Below are 24,221 nucleotides of genomic sequence, written 5' to 3' on the forward strand. Positions count from 1 at the left end.
GAGACAGTGACACCCAAAGTGTGTTGCTTCTGTCCAGTCTACTCCGTAAGATGCAGCTTAACCGTCACTTGCCACTCACTGATAGGGTTTTGATACGAGTCTGCAAGCAGTTGATTTATTATGGTCTCTGTGCAGTCACACCTCTCTGCTACTGATCATCTGTATTTGCAGCCACTCCCCAGCACTAGCATCACACTGCCTCAGCCCCACTTCAGATCATCAGGCATTAGATTCTCACAAGGAGCGCACAACCTAGATCCCTCGCGTACGCAGTTCACAGTAGGGTTGGGCAAGGGTTTTTAAATGCAACATTAGGGGTGAGGGCGCTGTGGACATTCTTCTGATTGGTTGTTGGTGAGGTAACAGGGTGATGTTTTGAGAATCTTAAGCATCAGTCTTCTGGTTCCATCCAATCTGAGGTCTGCATGCTTGTGGTCAGCAGTTTCCATCTGGTGGGGTTCTGGTTTCTGTAAACCAACTCAAAGATATGTGTCAGATTGTTATCTGTATCCCTTGAGGAGGAACTAGGAGTCCTTTGACTCTGTTTTATGGCTGAAATATTGTGTAAGCTATCGTAACTTTTTGCTTGATTGCTTTGACTTTGTTTCTGCATTCCCTCACTTTTCTAATTATTAACTGCTTAAATTTGCTCTTTGGAACTCAGGGGAAGGCCAGCAAGACTAAAGCTTTTTTTCCAAACAAGAAGTGGGGGACACGGAGGGGGGTCTGTCACCAGGAAGGCCATGCAGGGTCCTGCTTGGTTTCACGTCTTCTCAAAGCAGTATTAGCATATGTCCCTTTAAATGCATTAATAGGACCATCTTGACCCAGATATATAGAACACAAAGTTCCTATGTCCGTGTGAGGGGAGGGAGGATAAGGAGAGGTCAAAAGAAGAGCAGGTGAGGTAATTTTAATGCACTAAGATAGGAGAATCTCATTTAAAAAAACCTTTCCTGGAAGGGGCCCAGGTGTATGCATATGTGTATGTGACTCACCAGTGTCTGATGTCTGATGTAGAATGCTGTGGGCAAAATCCTGGAGTGCAAAGAATGAAAAGGGGAGCCCACTTTTAAATAGCATTGGTTGAGGGAAAGAACTAAAAACTGCCCATATACTGACCAAATAAACTGTATTTTCTCAGTGTGGGTCCATAAAATCTGAGATAAGTAGATGCTTAACAAAATGCTGCTTTACTTGGAGGGCTCTTATTCTGAATGTGGCAGATTTTACCATAATAACATTTGAGTTAATTTTTATATGTCATATTTTGATTTTTAACTCTAAATAAATATTTTCTATGGATAACTTCACCTTATGACTTCAACTTTAAGTGATTTCTATTAATGTTATATGCTGGCTGGTTGGGGCATTAGGTCAAGGTTTGGTGAAGAAATAATATTTCTGTCTTCTTATTTAAAAATCACATCAGGCTTTTGCTGCCTCAGGGAGCATGACTTGACTGAAGGCATTGTTATTATGTGATGCTGTAGAGTAGTCTAAAGATAAAAATCAGAAGTGTTCAGTGATTTATCTTCCTAGTTCCAGCATACTAAAATCATTGTTTCTCTTATTTGCATTGACATGCCAACCAATGACATTAATCACCTTCAAAGATTTCCCTTGTTCTTAAAGTCTGCTGGGGTAGTTCAGCATCATTTCACAAAAACTGTTATATATTAAATTTGTAGAGTGGTCAAAAAGAAAGAATTGAGAACCTGTGATGAGGCCTGGGAGGGGAATGGTGGTCTCAGAGGACTAGGGCAGAGACCAGCTGAGGCTCACAGGGAAAGAAAAGAGGAAAATGATTACAGTCATCTCTCGGTATCTGCGGGCGATTGGTTCCAGGACTCCCTGCAGATAACCAAAATCCGCGGATGCTCGATTGCCTTATATAAAATGGTGTAGTATTTGCATATAACCTACACACATTAAGTCCTTTAAAATGGACTTAATTTTTCTTTTTACAGCAGTTTTAAGTTTATAACATGGGGAGGAAAAAAAATCTTTCCTCTGTCCTTCTAGGTTCTTGGCTGAGCCCTCCCTATCATAAAAGGACAGAGTAACAGGAGAAAAACAGAAGTTTAATAACATGTATACCTCCTGCATACATGAGAGCAAGCCAGGGAAACTGAGTAACTTTCCAAAATGGCCCAAACCATTGCCTTAAATACCATCTCCAGCTGAAGACAAAAGAAGATGTTGGGGAGTGGGGTGGGGGCTGGGGGGACAGTTGAGGGAGGTTATTGGGAAAAGCACAGTAAACAAAGGTCTGGCTGTTATGCAGACTTAAGTTCATGCCTTCTCCATCAGTAAGAGTTTCTAGAGATTTAGTCAACTTGCTCTTCCTGATACAGAAAGGGAGATGCGGAGGTTTCCCTTATAAATGCAAATGTTTCTTCCAAGAGGGTAACCTCTTGGTTTTTAGCGCTTATTTTGTGTGCTGTTTCTTAAAAATAGTCAGTTCGAGATAATCCTTAAGCCAAAGAGACATGTTTTGGGATGGCATATTCTCTCCTTCAACAACAAAATTGAGAGGAAGGTATAGAGATTTCGTGGAATGGCGATTTCCTCGGTTCTTGCCCTTCTCAAGGGAAAGAATTCAGTCAGGAGGCATAGAGCAGTTTTAAGTAGCAAGAGTTTTATTAAGCAGAGCGAAAGTACACTCCCGAGAAAGCAGGAGAGCGGGCTGTCTGGAAACCAGAAGCAGCCCCGCAATGGGGTAGGGCCGTGTTTTGTAGAGTGGTGGTCCCTCCCTGTGTCCTGTGTTATTTGACTGACAAATCGATTGACAGCTTTAGGTTATATAACTTTCCTGCTAGTATGCAGGCACTTACCCATAAGCACCCAAGCAGAACCCATGGGGTGGGGCGGGGAAGCAAAAGCCGCAATGCTAAGTTATTACAAATGAGGCATAATGAACCCTGGGTTACCGTGAGTCACCTTTTAGGTCTTGGTGCGCCTGCGTCAACCTGTGCTGGCGGTTTTGTCTTGCTTGGTCCTGGTATGGCTGGAAACCTAGCAGTGGTCCTTGACCACGAGAGGGAGGATCTCTGGGCATGCTCCAACCACCAGTGTCCAGGTAGGGGAGGGAAAGACGAACCGTCCAGGATGGGGCAGGACCCTCTCATGTCTGACTAGCTACCTAACACTCCTGCCCCTGACACATGCATAGTTTCTCTCATTAACATCACTCACTTTTTTTTTTTTTAAACTGAAGGTGAACCTACACTGACACATCATTATCACCCAAAGTATATAGTTTACCTTAGAGTTCACTCTTGTACATTCTGTGGGTTTGAACAAATGTATGATGACATGAATCTATCATTATAATATCATACAGAGTATTTTCACTGCCCTGAAAATTCTCTGTGCTCTGCCTGCTTCTCTCTCCCCACCCCCACCCCACAACCACTGATCTTTTTATTGCCTCCATAGTTTTGCCTTTTCTGGATGTGGTATCATTGGAATCATACAGCATGTAGCCTTTTCAGATTGGTTTCTTTCAGTTAGTAATATGCACTTCAGGTTTCTCCATGTCTTCTCATGGCTTGATAGCTCATTTCTTTTTAGCACTGAGTAATATTCCATTGTCTGGATGTACCACAGCTTGTTTAGCCGGTCACCTACTGAAGGACACCATCGTTGCTTCCAAGATTTGGCAAGTATCAATAAAGTCGCTGTAAACATCTGGGTGCAGGCTTTTGGGTGGACATAAGTTTCCATCTCCTTTGGGTAAATACCAGGGAATATGATTGCCGGATTGTATGGTGAAAGTATGTTTAGTTTTGTAAAAAAGCTACCAAACTGTCTTCCACAATGGCTCTCCTATTTTTCCTTCCCACCAGCAATGAGTGAGAGCCCCTGTTGCTCCACATCCTCTCCAGCACTTGGTATTGTCAGTGTTGTGGATTTGGGCAATTCTAATAGGTGTGTAGTGCTATCTCATTGTTTTAGTTTGCATTTCCCTCATGACATGTGACGTGAAACATCTTTTCTTATGTTTGTTTGCCATCTGTATGTCTTCTTTAGTGAGATGTCTGTTAAGGTCTTTGGCTCATTTTTTAATCAGGTTTTTTGTTTTCTTCTTGTTGAATGTCCGTCAGTACATAAACACAGGTAAATCTCTCACATGGGCAACTACCACAACAGCAGCAGCAACAAACAAATGCACACAACCCAAACTCAGAACCCTCAGAACCCTCTCTTAACCCTGTATCCACTTGTACCCTGTCTTTGCTTTCTCTCTTTCATAGACAGACTCCTCGACTGGGTTGTGCAGACTTGATGTGTCCACTTCCCAGTGAGGTCTGGCCTTTGTCTTCACCTGTCTTCCTCTTCCAACATTCTAAGTCTTAGAAAATGGTGACTACAGTTTGTAATACTCTATTGTATATTTGAAAGTTGCTAAGAGAGTAGATCTTAAAAGTTCTCATCTCAAGGGGAAAAAAATACTCTATGTTTGGTTGAAACGCAGCAAGACTCTGCGGGGCCCTCCCCGGTACAAATCTTTTCCGTGTCCCGCGTTTCTTATTCGCAGGAAAAAGGCTTCAGCCTCCTTGACCTTCCCTGAGTTCCCAAGGGCAGCTTCAAACAGTTGCTAAGCAGGGAAGGGAGGGAATGCAGAAACAAAGGAGGAGCAATAAGGAGACAACAGTGCAGCAGGGTCCTGGTTCCTCCTCAGGGAATATACATAACAATACATCTTTGAGTTCTTCTGCAGGAACTAAGGCCCCCACCCAGGTGGAGGATGGTAACTCCAGGCTGAGCACAGGATTCCTGGAGCACCGCCCTGTTACCTCACCACCAACCAATCAGAAGAAAGCCATACACCCTGGAGCCCTCACCCCAAATTTTGCCTATAAATACTTCTCCCTGAAAACTGTTGGGGAGTTCGGGGTTTTTTGAGCATGAGCCACTGGTTCTCCTTGCTCGGCCCTGCAGTAAACCTTTCTCTGCTCTAGACTCCAATGTTTCAGATTGTTTGGCCTCACTGTGTGTTGGGCACATGAACTTCTGTTTGGTAACATGGTGATGGGTATTAACTAGACTTATTATGGTGATCATTTCATAATATATACAAATATCAAATCATTATGTTGTATACCTGAAACTAATATATGTCAATTATAACTCAATTTTTAAAAATGCAAAAAAAAAAAAAGAAAAGAAAAGAAAATGGTGGCAGTATCCATCTGGTTGCCTGTGCCTGAAGCCTGGGAATTAATCCGACTGTTCCCACCCTTTCCTCACCTCCCCACATAAAATTAATCACCTGGTTCCATTGATTCAGTCACTGAATCTCTCGCAAATTAATGCACCCATTTCTTTCCATCCCTATTGCCCCTCCCTAGTTTGGGAAGATACTGTTTCTCTTTTTATGTGAAGGTGACAGGCTGGCTGATGTGTGTTGCTGCATGATGATGTTGGGGAGGAAGAAATATTCCGCTCCCCTTCTAAATTCTTCTGGCTGATCTAAGAATTTAATTGATGTGATAGAGGGTGACAGCAGAAAATCAAACAAAGTTAAGTAACATATATACATGGGAGAGACCGGGGAAAACTAAGCAACTTGCCAAAATGGCCAAAGCCCTCACCTTATATACCATCTTCAGCTAAAGACAAAAGAAGATGTTGGGGGTGAAGAGAGTCAGTTATGGGGCAATACTAGGAAAAGTGCAGTAAAGGACGGTGATTGTGATGAAGATTTAAGTCGATGACTTCTCCATTGATAGGAGTTTCTGGAGATTTAGTCATCCTCCTCTTCCAGGTACAGAGAGGGAGACACCCTTCAAATGGAGATTTACCTTACAAATGGAGATATTTCTTACAAAAGGGCAACTGCTATTTGCTTTTCAGATCCCTTCCTATGTCTGCTGTTCTCTGAAGATAACCAGCTTAAAACAATTGATATGCCAAAGAGACATATTTTAGGGTGGCAAATTTTGCTCCCCTACAGTGATGTCATAAAGACTTAGGGGTGCTGGTGACTGCAGAGGCAAAAGATCTAGGCCCTGAAGATCTCCTTGTTGTTTTAGCACCCTCCTTCTGTGGGTTTTCTGTTTGAAATGGTCACTGCTGCATCTCTCTCTGTTTTCTTCTACTTTCCTGGCATTTTCCTCTGATTTCTGAGGGACACCTCTGTTGCTCCTGGAAGTTCTGACCTCACAACTGTCATTTACCTCTGAGGTCAGGTCCTGGCTCTGACCCTTCCCAGCTGAAAGAGCTGGAAGAGATCATGGACTCTCTCTTTCTCTCTCTCTCTTTTCAAAAATATTTATTTATTTATTTGGCTGCGCCAGGTCTTAGTTGTGGCACTTGGGATCTTTGTTGCGGCGTGTGGGATCTTCGTTGCGGTATGCAGGATCTTTAGTTGTGGCATTTGGGATCTTTTAGTTGCAGCATGAGGAATCTTTAGTTGCGGCATGCAAACTCTGAGTTGCGGCATGCGAACTCTTAGTTGCGGCATGTGGGATCTAGTTCCCTGACCAGGGATCGAACCCAGGCCCCCTGCATTGGGAGTGCAGAGTCTTAGCCCCTGGATCGCCAGGAAAGTCCTGATCATGGACTCTCTTGACTCCTAATTTCCTTATGTGTAAAATAAGTGGCTTCCCTACACCAGTGAGTCTTCATCCTGGCTGCACATTAGAATCACCTGGAGGGGCTTTGAAACCTCCCAGTGCTCAGGCCTCACTCTGCCACAATGACATCAGCATTGTTTAAAGCTCCTCCCGCCACCCCCCAACCAGAGACCCCAGCGTACAGACAAGGTTGAGAACCAGTGACTTAATGATTTTAAAGGACCTTTGCTCTTCTGTCATTTCATGCCTTTATCATGCCCCAATCTCAAGTTGAGATTTCTTTTCTCTTAATGTTTTTACTAAGTTAGGAAGAAATAGCTGTGAAGTACCCCGGCCTCCATCTGCTGTTTGTTCTTATTTACATACAATGGAACCCAGCCCACTGATTTCCAGCTCTTATTCCCTTACAACTGTTATTGAACTGAAAACATAGCTGAAAACTTATTAAACAGGAAAAAATCTATTTTGAGCTTTGTGCTGACAATTCATTATAGAACCAAGGAAACATCTAAATTTCTTTCCTTCTAGAATTAATGCTAAAAATGGATTTACAAGTCCATAATTTCAAATGAAAATTTTCATTCTGGTGCCAAGCCTAGTATTATATTCTTTCTTGAGTGTCCTATTAGGAAAAATGAAGCATCTGTGTAGGAGAATGGAATTTCGATTGGTTTGCACCCATAGACAAGCAGGGCCTCCCCAGACTGCTCCACGTGGGCTGCTGAAGTTAAGTGTTAGCATCTCTCTGCCCCAGTCCTCTCTGCTGACCCACAGATGCTGGAAGAAAAGCCAGGGCAAACACATCATCACTGTAGGTGTGGTCTTACTCTTGGAACACTTTGAAACAGGGCTTTCAGAAGACAGTGTTTCTGTAGCAGTCCCCTTGAGACCTAACCATTTTAGACTCGAAATAGCATAAGACTTTTCTGAGCTGTCAGAGGGGAGAGAGGGGAGTAGGAAGATGACAGAGAACAGCCACGCATTTGGTTTAACCACTGGCGCTAATTTGGAGACAACTGGGGTCTTGACATAAGTGATTCATATTGAGAAGTGTCTAGGGTGCTGGCTCTCCCTGCCTGTTTCTCTGTTAACAGTATCTTTTTCAACCGTTCACTCACTTTCTTCTGCAATACCTGTCTGAAGTACACAGCCCATGCCTTTGCTTTTTTCTCTCAAGCCCTTATTAACCTATTGAAATTAGTTGCTGCAACCCTGATATGGGTGCACTAATTCAGTAGCTACGGGTAAGTTATTAGTCATAGCCTATGGCGAATTCCTTTCCTCCTGTAATCCTTTTACAACTGGGCCATCACATTGTTCTCAAGGAAAGAAATGGTTAGTTTTCTTCTAGCAATGGGGGGAAAAGGCATTTTCCTGGGAAAAGAAATGCTGCCAGAGCATGGAGTCAAGCTTAAAGGAGCCTCTTCCCCACTGTGTTTAGCATTGGACTGTTTATCGTGGCCCAGAAAAGCTTGTCTGAAGCTTCTTGGTTTTGACCTGCTTCTTTGGGTATTTCCTTATAGATGGAGGAATTGATTGAGGGTGTTCGATGGGCCTTTATTGACATGCTGGAGAAAGAAAATGAGTGGATGGATGCAGGGACAAAAAGGAAAGCCAAAGAAAAGGTAAGGATTCCTTTGGATGAAAAAAAATGACTTCTGGTTTAATGGATTTTCATGCTCCCCATTGACTGTGTAGTGGATTTTTATATTGACTGAGCTGTTGACTTCAAATGACCCCAGAGTTAGGTGTCTGTTTTGGGATGAATACAGAGATCTTATTACCAGGAGGTAAGAGAAAATAAGATCTGACTTTTTCAAACTGCGTTTTCAAACACCTTGTAATTCAGCCTTTCCTTCTCTCCTAATTGCCGTCTGTAAGAGCCACATGGCTTGCTGCCCAGCGAATTTTGCCATTAAACCATCATTGGCTATGGCAGAATGCAGAGCAGTGGGGAGCCAGGGGGAGCAGCTGGCAGAAGAGCCCTCAAGGCACAAAGAAGAAAAACCCATATTAGCTGTGTGTCCTGCTCCGTGCACGATGTGTGCTAATGTCCTCAGGCAAATCCTCTACTGTAACCAAGCAGATCTACTTCCTAACCCATCATTTTGTACAAATGATCCAAATAGCATGCTTATAAACTGTAGACCAATAGTAGACCATTGCGTAGGAATACAAAAACATTTCCTAATAGAAGCGGACACTTGCTAGGCCTTGTAAAACTTTCTGGCAACAAGATAAGGGGATAAGTGAGAAAAGTATTAGCAGCCTTGCTGTTTAGAAATAAAGAATGGGACCCATCTTGAATTCTAGGTATTCTGATGGAGCTGGAGCTTGCATGGGTGGGAAACGCCTGCTACATTCTTTTTTTTTTTTTTAAACATCTCTATTGGAGTATAATTGCTTTACAATGGTGTGTTAGTTTCGGCTGTATAACGAAGTGAATCAGCTATACATAAACATATATCCCCATATCTCCTCTCTCTTGCATCTCTCTCCCACCCTCCCTATCCCACCCCTCTAGGTGGTCACAAAGCACTGAGCTGATCTCCCTGTGCTATGCGGCTGCTTCCCACTAGCTATCTATTTTACATTTGGTAGTGTATATATGTCCATGCCACTCTCTCACTTCCTCCCGGCTCACCCTTCCCCCTCCCCGTGTCCTCAAATCCATTTTCTACGTCTGCGTCTTTATTCCTGTCCTGCCCCTAGGTTCTTCAGAACCTTTTTTTTTTTTTTTTTTTTTTAGATTCTATATATATGTGTTAGTATACGGTATTTGTTTTTCTCTTTCTGACTTACTTCACTCTGTATGACGGACTCTAGGTCCATCCACCTCACTACAAATAACTCAGTTTCGTTTCTTTTTATGGCTGAGTGATATTCCATTGTATATATGTGCCACATCTTCTTTATCCATTCGTCTGTCAGTGGACACTTAGGTTGCTTCCATGTCCTGGCTATTGTAAATAGAGCTGCAATGAACATTTTGGTACGTGACTCTTTCTGAATTATGGTGTTCTCAGGGTATATGCCCAGTAGTGGGATTGCTGGGTCGTATGGTAGTTCTATTTTTAGTTTTTTAAGGAACCTCCATACTGTTCTCCATAGTGGCTGTATCAATTTATATTCCCACCAACAGTGCAAGAGAGGGTTCCCTTTTCTCCACACCCTCTCCACCATTTATTTGTAGATTTTTTGATGATGGCCATTCTGACTGGTGTGAGGTGATACCTCATTGTAGTTTTGATTGGCATTTCTCTAACGATTAGTGATGTTGAGCATCCTTTCATGTGTTTGTTGGCAATCTGTATATCTTCTTGGAGAAATGTCTGTTTAGGTCTTCTGCCCATTTTTGGACTGGGTTCTTTGTTTTTTTGATATTGAGCTGCATGAGCTGCCTGTATATTTTGGAGATTAATCCTTTGTCAGTTGCTTTGTTTGCAAATATTTTCTCCCATTCTGAGGGTTGTCTTTTGGTCTTGTTTATGTTTTCCTTTGCTGTGCAAAAGCTTTTAAGTTTCATTCAGTCCATTTGTTTTTTTTTGTTTTTATTTCCATTTCTCTAGGAGGTGGGTCAAAAAGGATCTTCCTGTGATGAATGTCGTAGAGTGTTCTGCCTATGTTTTCCTCTAAGAGTTTGATAGTGTCTGGCCTTACATTTAGGTCTTTAATCCATTTTGAGTTTATTTTTGTGTATGGAGTCAGGGAGTGTTCTAATTTCATTCTTTTACATGTAGCTGTCTGGTTTTCCCAGCACCACTTATTGAAGAGGCTGTCTTTTCTCCATTGTATATTCTTGCCTCCTTTTTCAAAGATAAGGCGACCATATGTGTGTGGCTTTATTTCTGGGCTTTCTATCCTGTTCCATTGATCAATATTTCTGTTATTGTGCCAGTACCATACTGTCTTGATTACTGTAGCTTTGTAGTATAGTCTGAAGTCAGGGAGCCTGATTCCTCCAGCTCCCTTTTTCTTTCTCAAGATTGCTTTGGCTATTCAGGGTCTTTTGTGTTTCAATACAAATTGTGAAGTTTTTTGTTCTTGTTCTGTGAAAAATGCCATTGGTAGTTTGATAGGGATTGCATTGAATCTGTAGATTGCTTTCGGTAGTATAGTCATTTTCACAGTGTTGATTCTTCCAATCCAAGAACATGGTATATCTCTCCATCTGTTTGTATCCTCTTTAATTTCTTTCATCAGTGTCTTATAGTTTTCTGCATACAGGTCTTTTGTCTCCCTAGGTAGGTTTATTCCTAGGTATTTTATTCTTTTTGTTGCAGTGGTAAATGGGAGTGTTTCCTTAATTTCTCTTCCAGATTTTCATCATTAGTGTATAGGAATACAAGAGATTTATGTGCCTTAATTTTATATCCTGCTACTTTACCAAATTCCTTGATTAGCTCTAGTAGTTTTAAGGTAGCATCTTTAGGATTCTCTATGTATAGTATCATATCATCTGCAAACAGTGACAGTTTTACTTCTTCTTTTCCGATTTGGATTTCTTTTATTTCTTTTTCTTCTCTGATTGCTGTGGCCTGCTACATTCTTAATGGATGCTGCTCTTCAGCTGGGAGACTGAACTTAGGAGCATTTCTTCTTTAGAGAGGCATTTTTGAAACTTACTGATGATAGCAATCACCTGGGGTGCCTGGACTGTGTCTAGCTTTCTGGGCTCCTCCCTAGCAAGGTCTGATTTAGTGGATTGAGGGTGCAGTCTGAACATCTGTGATTTTAACCGGTCTCCTTGGTGATTCTTATCCTTAGGCAGGCTTCGGGACCTCTGCTTAGAGTCATACTGAGTCATGCTGAGCACAAAATTTTTTGCATTATGGTCAAGGAACAAAGAGGGAGAGGGTTTTCAGAGCAGGGAAACTACTCTGTATGATACCATAATGGTGGATACATATCATTATACATTTGTCCAAACCTATAGAACGTGCAGCACTGAGAGTGAACCATAATGTAAACTATGGACTCTGGGTGATAATGATGTGTCAATGCAGGTTCATCGATTGTAACAAATGTCCCACTCTGGTGGGGGATGTTGATAATGGGGGAGGTTGTGTATGAGTGGGGGCCGGGATTATATAGGAACTCTGTACTTTCTGCTCAGTTTTGCTGTGACCCTAAAACTGCTCTAAAAAAGTCTATTAAAGAAGAAAAGAGGTCAACATTCTGGAATGCTTAGCCTTGTTTAATGGAGAATGTGCAGAGGTTTAGCACAGATATTTTCTAGAGCTTTAATACTCCCGAGGTGGATAAGCATTGCCCTCGATATTTTTGTCAGTAGACACGAAAAGACTGTTCAGTGTTTCATAGTGAGGAAAGAACTTGGGTGGCAGTGGCGGGGGTGAGGGGGTGGTGTTGGAGGAAGACAGAGGGTAAGTTTGATTTTTTCCCCCTTTGAGAACCTGTCAGAGCTGTCTTAAGTCATGTAAGGCACAAGCTGTTGAAGGCAGGAGCATGCGGGCTGTGATGAGAAGCTCTCCAGATGGTAGGTGAAACTTTGTGCATCAACATACTGTTGTTGTTGTTTGAATGCTTCATTTATTTGCTGGGCTAGCTTATGATATCCGGAACAGAGCATGTCTTGCACTGGGCAGTTGAGAGCCCAGCACACTGGGGGCTCTTGATCCTAGCCTGACCCCTTGTGGACTGAGGGCCACTGGTGTGGAGGGTGGGGTGGAGTGGTGAGTGGTGTGTGCGTGTTATGAATGGATGGATACCAGGGGAATGCTCTGGGGACCCTAGTCATTTTTTTAAAAATTATGGCTGGTGATTGCCTTAGGGGGATCTTCTGGGTTGCATAAGGGAGTGGGTGCTTTTCAGTTGGGCCTTCTAGGCAAGTAGCCATGGGTCCTTCCTGAAGGAGGATTATTCCCAGTCCTTCTAATATTAGACACATTCTTGTTTGCCCCGAGTTGCTCTCCAGTCTTACAATTTTTTTCAAGGAGAGCCCTCACTTTTTCTTCTAAAAGTACTCTTTGAACGCTCCACTGTCTTTGAGCTGAGTTCAACCTGCCAGGAACTCAAACTAGTTCCTCGACAGGTGCAAATATCAAAGGTAGTTGTCCTGCTGGATGTCACCAGGTTCCCTGAGTATATCTTGAATTTCAGACTTCAGAGCAGTTCCTTTTTTTTTTTTTTTTAATTCAATTTTTTTTAACATCTTTATTGGAGTATAATTGCTTTACAATGTTGTGTTAGTTTCTGCTGTATAACAAAGTGAATCAGCTATACGTATACATATATCTCCATATCCCCTCCCTCTTGCGTCTCTCTCCCACCCTCCCTATCCCACCCCTCTAGGTGGTCACAAAGCACCGAGCTGATCTCCCTGTGCTATGTGGCTGCTTCCCACTAGCTAGCTGTTTTACATTTGGTCGTGTATATATGTCCATGCCACTACTCTCTCACTTCGTCCCAGCTTACCCTTCCCCCTCCCCGTGTCCTCAAGTCCATTCTCTATGTCTGCATCTTTATTCCTGTCCTGCCCCTAGGTTCTTCAGAGCCATTTTTTTTTTTTAAGATTCCATATATATGTGTTAGCATATGGTATTTGATTTTCTCTTTCTGACTTACTTCACTCTGTATGACAGGCTCTAGGTCCATCCATCTCACTACAAATAACTCAATTTCGTTTCTTTTTATGGCTGAGTAATGTTCCATTGTATATATGTGCCACATCTTCTTTATCCATTCATCTGTCGATGGATACCTAGGTTGCTTCCACGTCCTGGCTATTGTAAATAGAGCTGCCATGAACACTGTGGTACATGACTCTTTTTGAATTATGGTTTTCTCAGGGTATATGCCCAGTAGTGGGATTGCTGGGTCATATGGTAGTTCTATTTTTAGTTTTCTAAGGAACCTCCATACTGTTCTCCATAGTGGCTGTATCAACTTACATTCCCACCAACAGTGTTGGAGAGTTCCCTTTTCTCCACACCATCTCCAGCATTTGTCGTTTGTAGATTTTTTGGTGATGGCCATTCTGACTGGTGTGAGGTGATACCTCATTGTAGCTTTTTTTTTCTTTTTTAAAATTAATTAATTTATTTTTGGCTGTGTTGGGTCTTCGTTGCTGTGCGTGGGTTTTCTCTGGTTGCGACGAGCAGGGGCTACTCTTTGTTGCAGTGCGCGGGCTTCTCATTGCGGTGGCTTCTCTCGTTCCAGAGCATGGGCTCTAGGCACGCGGGCTTCAGTAGTTGTGGCACGCAGGCTCTAGGTCTCAGGCTCAGTAGTTGTGGCACACGTGCTTAGTTGTTCCGCGGCATGTGGGATCTTCCTGCACCAGGGCTCGAACCCGTGTCCCCTGCATTGGGAGGCGGATTCTTAACCACTGCGCCACCAGGGAAGTCCCCCATTGTAGTTTTGATTTGCATTTCTCTAATGATTAGTGATGTTGAGCATCCTTTCATGTGTTTGTTGGCAATCTGTATATCTTCTTTGGAGAAATGTCTGTTAAGGTCTTCTGCCCAGTTTTGGATTGGGTTGTTTGTTTTTCTGATATTGAGCTGCATGAGCAACTTGTATATTTTGGAGATTAATCCTTTGTCAGTGGCTTCGTTTAGAGCAGTTCCTTTAATGAGAGGTGAGAAAGAGGGAGTGTTGTCTAAGAATTTCCGGCAGTTCTCCAAGGCAAGTCGGGCTCTGGACCCCAGAAGATGTGGGTTTTCTTTTTCCAAATTAAATGAACATGGAGATCTGGAAATGACCTCCGGGTGGAGCTCATAGCACTCACAAAGACATTTAGAGAGCTGGAGGCTCTTATGCAGCTTTCTGCTATGGGACTGTTTTTGAAAAATTATTTTTTTTCTTGCCCTTTTTCTAGGCTGTCCTTGATTTGATTGCCTTTTAATAGTCAACAAGAAAGGAGAGGCTCTGCCTAATAATTTCTTGAATCTTAGATGGAAATCTCTGACTATCTTAGGGCTTTGTCTTTCTCATACTGAGTAGCCCCTGCGTTAAGACAGGATTTGCCTGCATTTGCAGTGGAGGTGAATAATTTGCCTGCTCTTCTGGTGTGACTTGGCGCTGTTCTTAGGCCATGTGTTGTATGCAGTATATCACCCAGGCGGAAGATTTCTCATCAGTACTAGTGCCCACACCGGGCCAGCGCTGAGTCACTTGGCAACCCATTGGGAAAGCTGGAAAAATGTTGCAATTTGTGAGGGGGAGAAGCTTTCCTTTCTCTCACAGTCAGGCTCTGGTCTGCAGCTAATTACAGTGCCTCCTAAGGGGTATTGACCTCAGCATTCCCTAGTGACCTGCCTCCTGAACAGGGAGGGTCCAGATGCCTGCAGTGGGCTGAGGCCTAACACCCTAGCTTTTGTGGTGGTTACTCCAGTCTCAGAATGGAAGCGTGGGGATGTGGCCTTGTCATGCTCTTTGCTAAGGGTGATTACTGTAAAAGATAAACAAGGATGCCTCTGCTTCCGTGAATGAAGGGTAGATTTGTTATCTCTATCTCCCTGCCTTTCCCCTCTCATTTCTTAGGAGGTCATGAGTAGTTTTGTGTTGTGAAACCAACAGTGTAGGTTTCGAACTGGAAATTTAGTATGGTCAAATAAGCACCAATTTTTGTTTAGGATTCTATGTTCCCTGCAAGCATATGATCTTATTATAAACAAGCAGCAAAGGACAGGAGGCCTGTTAATTTTTTGTGGCTATCGTAGCTGTTGAATGAGTGTAAGGTGATACAAACTATTTTGGGGGGTATCTTCTAGAAGATTTGCCTTTTCCAGAACAGGGTAGAAGGGTCTCAAGGTCACTACACTACGTAATGATTGTGAGTCCTGGCAGGAAGGGATGCAGCACTGCCTTTGGCTGCCCTGGTGGTGGGAACCAGGCTTATGCTGGTGAGCTCTGTGTCAGATCAGGAGGAACTTGGCTGGTGCCCAGCTGGATTCGATTCTGTAGCCAAAAGCTGGATTCTTTCTAAAATATTTGTTTGTGCTCTTTGCCCCGTGACCTTTGTTTGCCAGGCCACCCCTAGAGAAAAAGACCCTGATGGAACGAACTCCTAGGAAGGCAGTGTCCTCAGGATGCTGTGAGTGCCTTAACCTTAGCCATAGCAGGTACAGAGGGTTCCCAAGAAGTCTGTCTCATGGTCCCATCAACATGAGCATGTGACTCCCAGGCACATGCTTTGGGCGAGGTGGGAAGAGTTTTCCTACAGAGGGCCAAACAGAAATTTAGCTCACCTCTTTGGCTTTGTCTCTGTTGGGCAGGGAAAATAACCTTTCCTTCCATCCTTCTAAGTTCTTAACTTGGGTCCATGTAAAAAAAGATAGATTAACAAGAGAAAAGCAAACAAGTTCATTAACATGTATATCTCACACACATGTGAGAGAAACTCAGAGAAATGAGTAACTCAGAGAAGTGGCTTAGAACTCCGGCTTATATGTCATCTAAACCAAAGGACAATAAATTTGTAGAGAAAGAAGAAGAAAAAGGGAAAGTAGTTTTAGACTTCCAAAAGTGGCAGATGGTGGGAATGTAAATATATGGGAAACTAGTGGTAGATACAGGCTAGTTAGTTGTTATGTAGATTCCTCTGCTGCTGTCTCCAGGCCTATAAGGTCTAAAGTTGTCTCAGTGATTCACTTTTGTCCTCCCTCACAGAGAGGGGAGGAGGGACAACTTTGAAAATGTATGTCCTTTTAGGCAAACTGGGGGAGAGCAGGAGCTTTTCTTGTATCCACTGCTTCTCAATTGCCTTCAGCTCAAAATAATTTTTATGTCAGAGAGGCATATTTTGGGGTGTAATTCTGGTTTCCTTTATCTTTGAGCTCTGCCCAGCCCTAGGTGTTGGCTTTGCCCCAGGTATCCAGCATGGACCAACCATGTTGGTGTCCTGCCCACGTCTGAGCCCAGTGGTTCTCGGGGTGTGCTTCTAGACCGGCAGCAGCAGCCTCCCTGGGGACTCATTAGAGATGCAGATTTTCAGGACCACCCCGACCCGGTGAGCGGAGTGGGGGGGCACTAACTGCCCTTGCCATCACCATTTCACTGCACACCTGTCTGACTTCAGCTGCCAGCACCCGCATTTTCCCCAACAGCTTTCTGTTCCCACTGGCGCGTGCTAGGCCACTCACACAGAGGGCCCAAAGGTCCGGGAAGTGAGCACAACCCAGTGATTGATGGGAGTTGCCCCAGCCACCTCCTCCCTCGAGTGTGTTCTGCCCAGGCTCCTGGAGTTTCCCCAGTGGGGTAAGCTCTAGTCGCTCACACTGACAGCTGGCTCCATAAGATACCCTTTGCTGACTGCCTGTCTTTCTCTGCTCACCTCCCCAGCCCCCTCCCAGTGTTTGGTGTCTCGTTCATGTCCGAGATGAACTGCTTGCACTCCAGTCCTTGTCTCGGATCTGTACCTGGGGGCTCCCCAACTAGGACACAGCCTCTGGGGTGTGACTTTTCCCGTCCTTCCTCTCCTTAAGGTGACAACGCATTTCACTGCATCTGGATGCTAGCACCGCTTCAGCAAATTCAATTCCACAGACTTTTCCAGAACCAACAGCGTGCCAGGTACTGGGCTAGGAGCTGCATGTTCAGAGATGATCAGTTGCAGTACCTTTTCTACAGGGGTTTTCACACTGCTAGGAGAGCACAGCGGTGATACGGATTCTGAGAAGATGAGGGGAAGTCTTAATGTGATGGAGACACAGACTGGTCCTGGGGTTCTAGAGGAGGAAGCCTGTAAGGAGCCCAGACACCCTGTGTGAGGGCACCCGACTTGGGGTGCCCACTCTGCCACCTCTCTCTTCCTTGTCACAGCCCTTGTCCCTGCAGCCTGTGAGCACGGCTTCTTGCTCTTCCTTACTTATTAATCCCAACAACTTTGCATCCAGCTGTCACTTTCCCTTGGTACCTTCACTTCTGCTTCATCTCACGTATTGCTTTTAAATTGCTTTGTAGAAGAAAAGAAAGGGAAGGGCTTGTGTCAAACTGTGTCCTGCCCTTGCCTGTGACAGATTCAAGCCTGTTTGTGTAGGTGCTTAAGAATGCAGTCACCCCAGTTCCTGCATCCACTCCAGCGCTCACCTAGGAACACACAGGGACTGACAAAATAGCATGTGAACCATCTTTCAGGCTCCCCGCCACTCCCTCTGGATCTCTGGCTCACACTTGCCGCCATCTTGAGCTTGCTGGCACTCTCTGGCTCTGTGTCTCTCCGTCTCTCTCACATGCACAGACAGGCCAAGGTAGTGGCCTTCACACTTGTATCTCCTCTCCCTCACTGACCCCAACAGGAAGTACAGTACAGAAGCTTACAGACTCTGGAGAAAGACTGCCTAGGCTCAGAGCCAGTGTCTACCACTTATTAGCTGTATGACCCTTTGGAAATTACTTCACCTTTCTGACCCTCAGTTTTCACATCTGTAAAATGGTGAGATTAGTATGTACGTCAGAGATTTTTTATGAGGAGTTATATACTTCAGGTATTTAGAAGAGCGCCTGGAGCGTGAGAAAGCCTCTCCAAGTGTGTTCAGCTGTTTCTTCCAAACTGTTGTCCTGTGCAGGAGGGGAGACTTTGGCCGCACTGACTGGTGAGAGATGCTAAGTGAGGTTCTGTGTGTCTGGGTCATTGTGTTTTCCTCTGGGCTAGGAAGGTAGATGACTTAAGACCACAGTCTCTGAGGTCCCTCTTAGCCTTTAGGTGCTTTGATGCTTTTTGTCAGAACACTGTCCTTCTCCTTGTATATCACCCCCGCCCCACCCCCTGCAGGGCAGCCCCTCCTGAGAGGGTGATGGGAGGGGGGGTACCTTGCTTTTCTCTGTGGAGTTTGGATTTTCTTGTTTTAAGCAAATTCAGTGTTATCTTTGTGATATACCTTTTAAATACAAAAGCAAATATTTGGTGTAAGTAGCAGTTTGCTGCACATAGTTATCAGAGGCATATTATACCTGATACCTTGTTGGAGTGAGGTTACTTTAATCAAGTTTCGGTGTTCTACATAGAGCCTCAAGGAAATGTTGTTTTGGGCAGTGTTATAGGTCATTGGTTCTCATACTCGAGGTGCATTGGCACCATCTGGAGGGCTTGTTAAAACATAGATTGCCAGGCCTCACCCCCCAGAGCTTCTGAGTCAGTAGCTCTGAGGTTGGGGCCTGGGAATTTACATATCTGACAAGTTCTTGGCGATGCTGTTGGTCTGAGGCCAGCACTTTGAGAGCTCCGGGTTATTAGCGGTGAAAGCTCCCTTACACCAAGGTTGTATTGCTTGAACTAGCTGATGTTTATTAAGTGACTACTTCCCTTACCCCTTACAGGAATTCCTTACAGGAACCCCTGTTCACCATCTCTCACGGGGGAGTGCCCTGAGTGAGTGCTGGGACGCCCACAACCCAACCAGGCCACCCACCATTGTTGCTCCAGCTGCTAAAAAGCCCTTCTTGTTACAGATCCAAAGGCTCCTTCTTGGTCACTTCCACCCCTTGACTCCATGTCTGTCCCCAGGAACTATGCAGAATATATCTTCCACATAAAAGTCCTTCCAGTATTTGAAGATGTTTAAGTGTTTTTCTATTTCAGACAAAACATCTCTAATGTTCCTCATTAAATTAACAAGCATTATATGCCAGGCTAGATGTTCTACATGCTTTACAAATATTAACTACATCAATGCCATGATATCTGTATGAGGTTGGTCAAATCGTTTCATTTTACAGATGAGAAAACTGTAGCACAGAGAGGGCAAGCAGGCTTGCTCAAGGTCACACAGTCAGTAGGCGGAAGAGCTGGGACTTAATCCCTGGCAGTCTGGTTTCAGAGTCTGTGCTTTCATCCGCAGTGCCAGTGGGTCTCTAAGTGTGGCCCTCAGACCAGCAGCATCGGCATCACCTAGGAACTAGCTACAAGTGCAGTTTCTTGGCCCCATCCCAGATCTATAGAATTAGAAACTCTGGGAGGAGACCCAAGAATCTGCATTTTAATAAGCCCTCTGGGTGATTCTGATGCCGCCAAAGTGTGGGAATCACTGCTTTCCTGCTGTGGTTCTGTTGCCTCATCCTGCTGGCTGCTCTCCAGGTTTTCAACATCTTTTTTTAAAGCTCAAGTTCAAAGCTGAACGCAGTATTCTAGACATAGTCCAACTCACACAGCACAATGGGAATATTATTACTGCCTTTGTTTTGCATACAGATTATTTTAGAAATCCGAAGTTTATATTATGGCTATCTTTTCTCCTCAGCCATGTCACTGTTGGCTCATAACGAATTTACAGTCAGTTAAATTTCTAGGTCTTTTTTTTTGATCCCACAGGAACTGTCAGTAAGCCCTGTTGCTCCAGTCGTAAACTTGGCATTTCGTTTAAACCCCCATCCCAGAACTTCACATTAATTCTTAATAAAAATCCATTTAGCTTTGGTCATGGCTCTGATTTTAAAAAAGTATATGTTTCTGGATCTCCTGTGTGTTTATTAGTTTTGCTACAAAAATCTATGCTCATTAAAGAAAATCTCCAAGGCAGAGTATAAAAGTAGAAAGAAAAAAAATCATTACTAGTCCCATCACCCAAACATAACCACTGCTAACATTTCGATGTATTACTTTGTTTTTTCCCCTATACGTAGGCTTGAATAATCCCGTATATATAAACTTGATTCCTTCTTTTTTCTCTTTTATATTTTAAACATTTCTCCTCTTACTACATAATCTTTTTTTTTTTTAATAAATTTATTTATTTTTTTACTTTTGGCTGCATTAGGTCTTCGTTGCTGCGTGCAGGCTTTCTCTAGTTGCGGCGAGCGGGGGCTACTCTTCGTTGCGGTGCGCAGGCTTCTCATTGCGGTGGCTTCTCTTGTTGTGGAGCACCAGCTCTAGGCATGTGGGCTCAGTAATTGTGGCACTCAGGCTCAGTAGTTGTGGCTTGCGGGCTCTAGAGCGCAGGCTCAGTAGTTGTGGCGCACGGGCTTAGTTGCACCGCGGCATTTGGGATCTTCCCGGACCAGGGCTCGAACCCGTGTCCCCTGCATTGGCAGGCGGATTATTAACCACTGCACCACCAGGGAAGTCCCTACTACATAGTCTTTATAAAAGAATTTTCACTGTTATTGCGTAGTCTTCCCGTGATTATACAGGAGATTACTTAATCATTTCTCCATAGTTGGGTATTTAGGTTGTGCTGTTATTGATATTACTATGATAAACATCTTGTGCATACTGCTTCCCCCCCAAATTTAGGACTAATTCCATAGAATGGCATCTCAAAAGACCTTTAAAAATCTCAAGTCTGTCATTCAGTGTCTCCACCTTTATATCATTCATAATTTGATGAGTCCACTTTTTTTTTTTTTTTGTCCATGCCGCACAGCTTGCAGGATCTTAGTTCCCCAACCAGGGATTGAACCTGGGGCCATGGCAGTGAAAGCACTGAGTCCTAACCACTGGACTTCCAGGGAAGTCCCAGATAAATCCACTGTTTGGTTTGATTGTTTTTCTGGGTTATTAACGAGCATGCTCACACAGTAGAACTGGAATCTCCCTATTGGCTCATCCTTTGGAGATTCCTTCCAGATTTATCTATTGAGCAGATTTATGGAGAACCTGCCCTGTGACAGGTCTTTTGTTAGATGCCTGGCAACTCACTAACCAGTGGATTTTTAGTCCAGTTATTCTACTTTGAACAACTTCATGGAACTGTCATCCGATTTATCCATTTTGCCTGCAAGGAGATCATGAGACATTTAGCAGTGCCTTGATATGATCCAGTTACACTGTATTTAGGGTGTTCCTTGATTTTCTAATTTATTGTTCTATTTAAAAAGTGGGAACTTGAGGGAATTGAACATTCCTTGGGTTCCCATTCTTTCTAAGGTCCTGTGTTATCCTCACTGGAGATTACATTATAGCCAGCTATTCAGACTCCCAAACCAGACATCTCAATTTCACTTCCCAGCCAACTGGAAGCACTCGAATCCTGTTGAGTCTTTCTTCCAAAAAGCTTTCAAATCTTTACCATTTCTGTTTCATAGTTCTTTCCTCCCCTAGCTTCTCCTCCTTTTTTCCTTTTTTTATTGAGGTAGAATTCGCATAACATAAAATGTACAGTTCAGCGGCGCTGCCTACTTCTACAGTGTTGTGCAGCCGCCACCTTTGTCCAGTCCCAGAGCACTGTCATCGTCCTAAAGGAAGCTTCGTACCATTAAGCATCACTCCTCATTCCTTCCTTCCTTCCCCCAGCTTCAGGCAACCGCCAACCTGCCTTCTGTCTGTGAATTCACCTATTCTGGCCATTTCATATAAATGCAATCATAGACAGTGTGACCTTTTGTGTCTGGCTTCTTTCACTTGGCATGATGTCTTCTAGATTCATCCATGTTGTAACGTACATCCTCTCATTCTTTTTAGTCCATTTCCCCACTTATAGTCTTGGAAAGAGAAAAACAAACCATTTTAGAATTTCTGATAGTGAGGTCTTTCCTGTCTTCTCTGAACTTTTGAAATAGCATCATAGTGTTTATTTATAACTAAAAAACTGTACCCCCAAAATACAGATTACTGCATTGAACTGACCCCTGTAAGGGAAGAACTGGGGTCGCTGGTTCACTCTTGTGTGCTCAGAATCCGACATGGCTTCCCTTCTTTGGCCACTGGGCAGACCTTAGTAAGAATCACGGCTCCACCAAGCACATAGGCAAGATGCACATTTTGGGGGTCCTCAGTTTCCTTACCCATGAAATGAGAACAAATATACTACTGTTTTCACAGAGTGTTTGGGAGGATTTAAACATGTAATGTATGTCCAGTGACTAGCAAAGAGCAAATGCTCAGTATTAGTAAGATGACATGTTCATTTTCCCCAAGTTTCCTCTTATTTCTCCTCACCAAATGACGTAATGCTTCATGAAAGTCTCCTAAAATTGGGAGAGAAAAGCTGATGCCAATTACATTAGTTTCTTTGGGGTGGAGGTACAAAATGGACTTTTGGTAACGTTCACTTTGTTCAATTTTTTTTTTTAACATCTTTATTGGAGTATAATTGCTTTACAATGGTGTGTTAGTTTCTGCTGTATAACAAAGTGAATCAGCTATACATATACATATATCCCCATATCTCTTCCCTCTTGCATCTCCCTCCCTCCCACACTCCCTATCCCACCCCTCTAGGTGGTCACAAAGCACCCAGCTGATCTCCCTGTGCTATGCGGCTGCTTCCCACTAGCTATCTATTTTACATTTGGTAGTGTATATATGTGCATACCACTCTCTCACTTCCTCCCAGCTTACCCTTCCCCCTCCCCGTGTCCTCAGGTCCATTCTCTAGTAGGTCTGCGTCTTTATTCCCGTCCTGTCCCTAGGTTCTTCGTGACCATTTTTTTTTTTTTTTTGGATTCCATATATATGTGTTAGCGTATGGTATTTGTTTTCCTCTTTCTGACTTAATTCACTCTGTATGACGGACTCTACGTCCATCCACCTCACTACAAATAACTCAGTTTCGTTTCTTTTTATGGCTGAGTGATATTCCATTGTATATATGTGCCACATCTTCTTTATCCATTCATCTGTTGATGGACACTTAGGTTGCTTCCATGTCCTGGCTATTGTAAATAGAGCTGCCATGAACATTGTGGTGCATGACTCTTTTTGAATTATGGTTTTCTCAGGGTATATGCCCAGTAGTGGGATTGCTGGGTCGTATGGTAGTTCTATTTTTAGTTTTTTAAGGAACCTCCATATTGTTCTCCATAGCGGCTGTATCAATTTACATTCCCACCAACAGTGCAAGAGGGTTCCCTTTTCTCCACACCCTCTCCAGCATTTATTGTTCGTAGATTTTTTGATGATGGCCATTCTGTTCAATATTTTAAAACATGTTGTTATGGAAATTTTTAAATGTACACGAAAGTGTACGTAACAAACCCACAAGTTCTTATTACCCAGCCTCACCAGTGAGCAATCTTTGCTGTTTTGATTTCATCTTTTCCCCACCCCACCTGCTTTTATGCTGGAGAATTCTCAAGCTCATGTCAGATATCATTTTTTTTAATAAATTTATTTTATTTTGTTTATTTTTGGCTGCATTGGGTCTTCGTTGCTGCATGTGGGCTTTCTCTAGTTGCAGCGAGCGGGGGCTACTGTTCGTTGCGGTGCGCAGGCTTCTTCTTGCGGTGGCTTCTCTTTTCGTGGAGCATGGGCTCTAGGTGCGCGGGCTTCAGTAGTTGTGGCACGCGGGCTCAGTAGTTGTGGCTCGCGGGCTCTAGGGCGCAGGCTCAGTAGTTGTGGCGCACGGGCTTCATTGCTCCGCGGCATGTGGGATCTTCCCGGACCAGGGCTCTAACCCGTGTCCCCTGCATTGGCAGGTGGATTCTTAACCACTGCGCCACCAGGGAAGTCCCGTCAGATATCATTTTACTATAAACATTTCATTATGTATCTTCAACAGTTAAGGAGTAAAAAAAAAAAAAAAAAACCAACTAACCACAGTACCCTTAACATACCCATCAATATTAACAGCAATACCTGTATTCTGTCTGCTTTCTGTAATTATCTGAAAAACGTTTATTTTTTTTAGACAGTTGGTTCAAATTGGTATCCAAACAAGGTGTACATATTGCAGTTAATAGGTCTGTCTTTTAAGGCTTTAAAAGTTTTAAGAGCACCCCTCCCCTTTTATCCATGAAATT

General features: G+C 43.5%; 1 protein-coding gene across 1 annotated transcript in view; it reads left to right on the forward strand.

The window, feature by feature from the left end:
- PHEX (phosphate regulating endopeptidase X-linked) overlaps window positions 1-24,221 on the forward strand; it is a 198,178-nt gene that overhangs the window by 84,770 nt on the left and 89,187 nt on the right. Inside the window, exon 12 of the mRNA XM_068533165.1 lies at window positions 8,108-8,209. Within this exon, the coding sequence (XP_068389266.1) occupies window positions 8,108-8,209 (102 nt within the window). The remainder of the gene's footprint in view (window positions 1-8,107; window positions 8,210-24,221) is intronic.

This window comes from Eschrichtius robustus, chromosome X (assembly GCF_028021215.1).
Source record: "Eschrichtius robustus isolate mEscRob2 chromosome X, mEscRob2.pri, whole genome shotgun sequence".
Classification (NCBI taxonomy): domain Eukaryota; kingdom Metazoa; phylum Chordata; class Mammalia; order Artiodactyla; family Eschrichtiidae; genus Eschrichtius; species Eschrichtius robustus.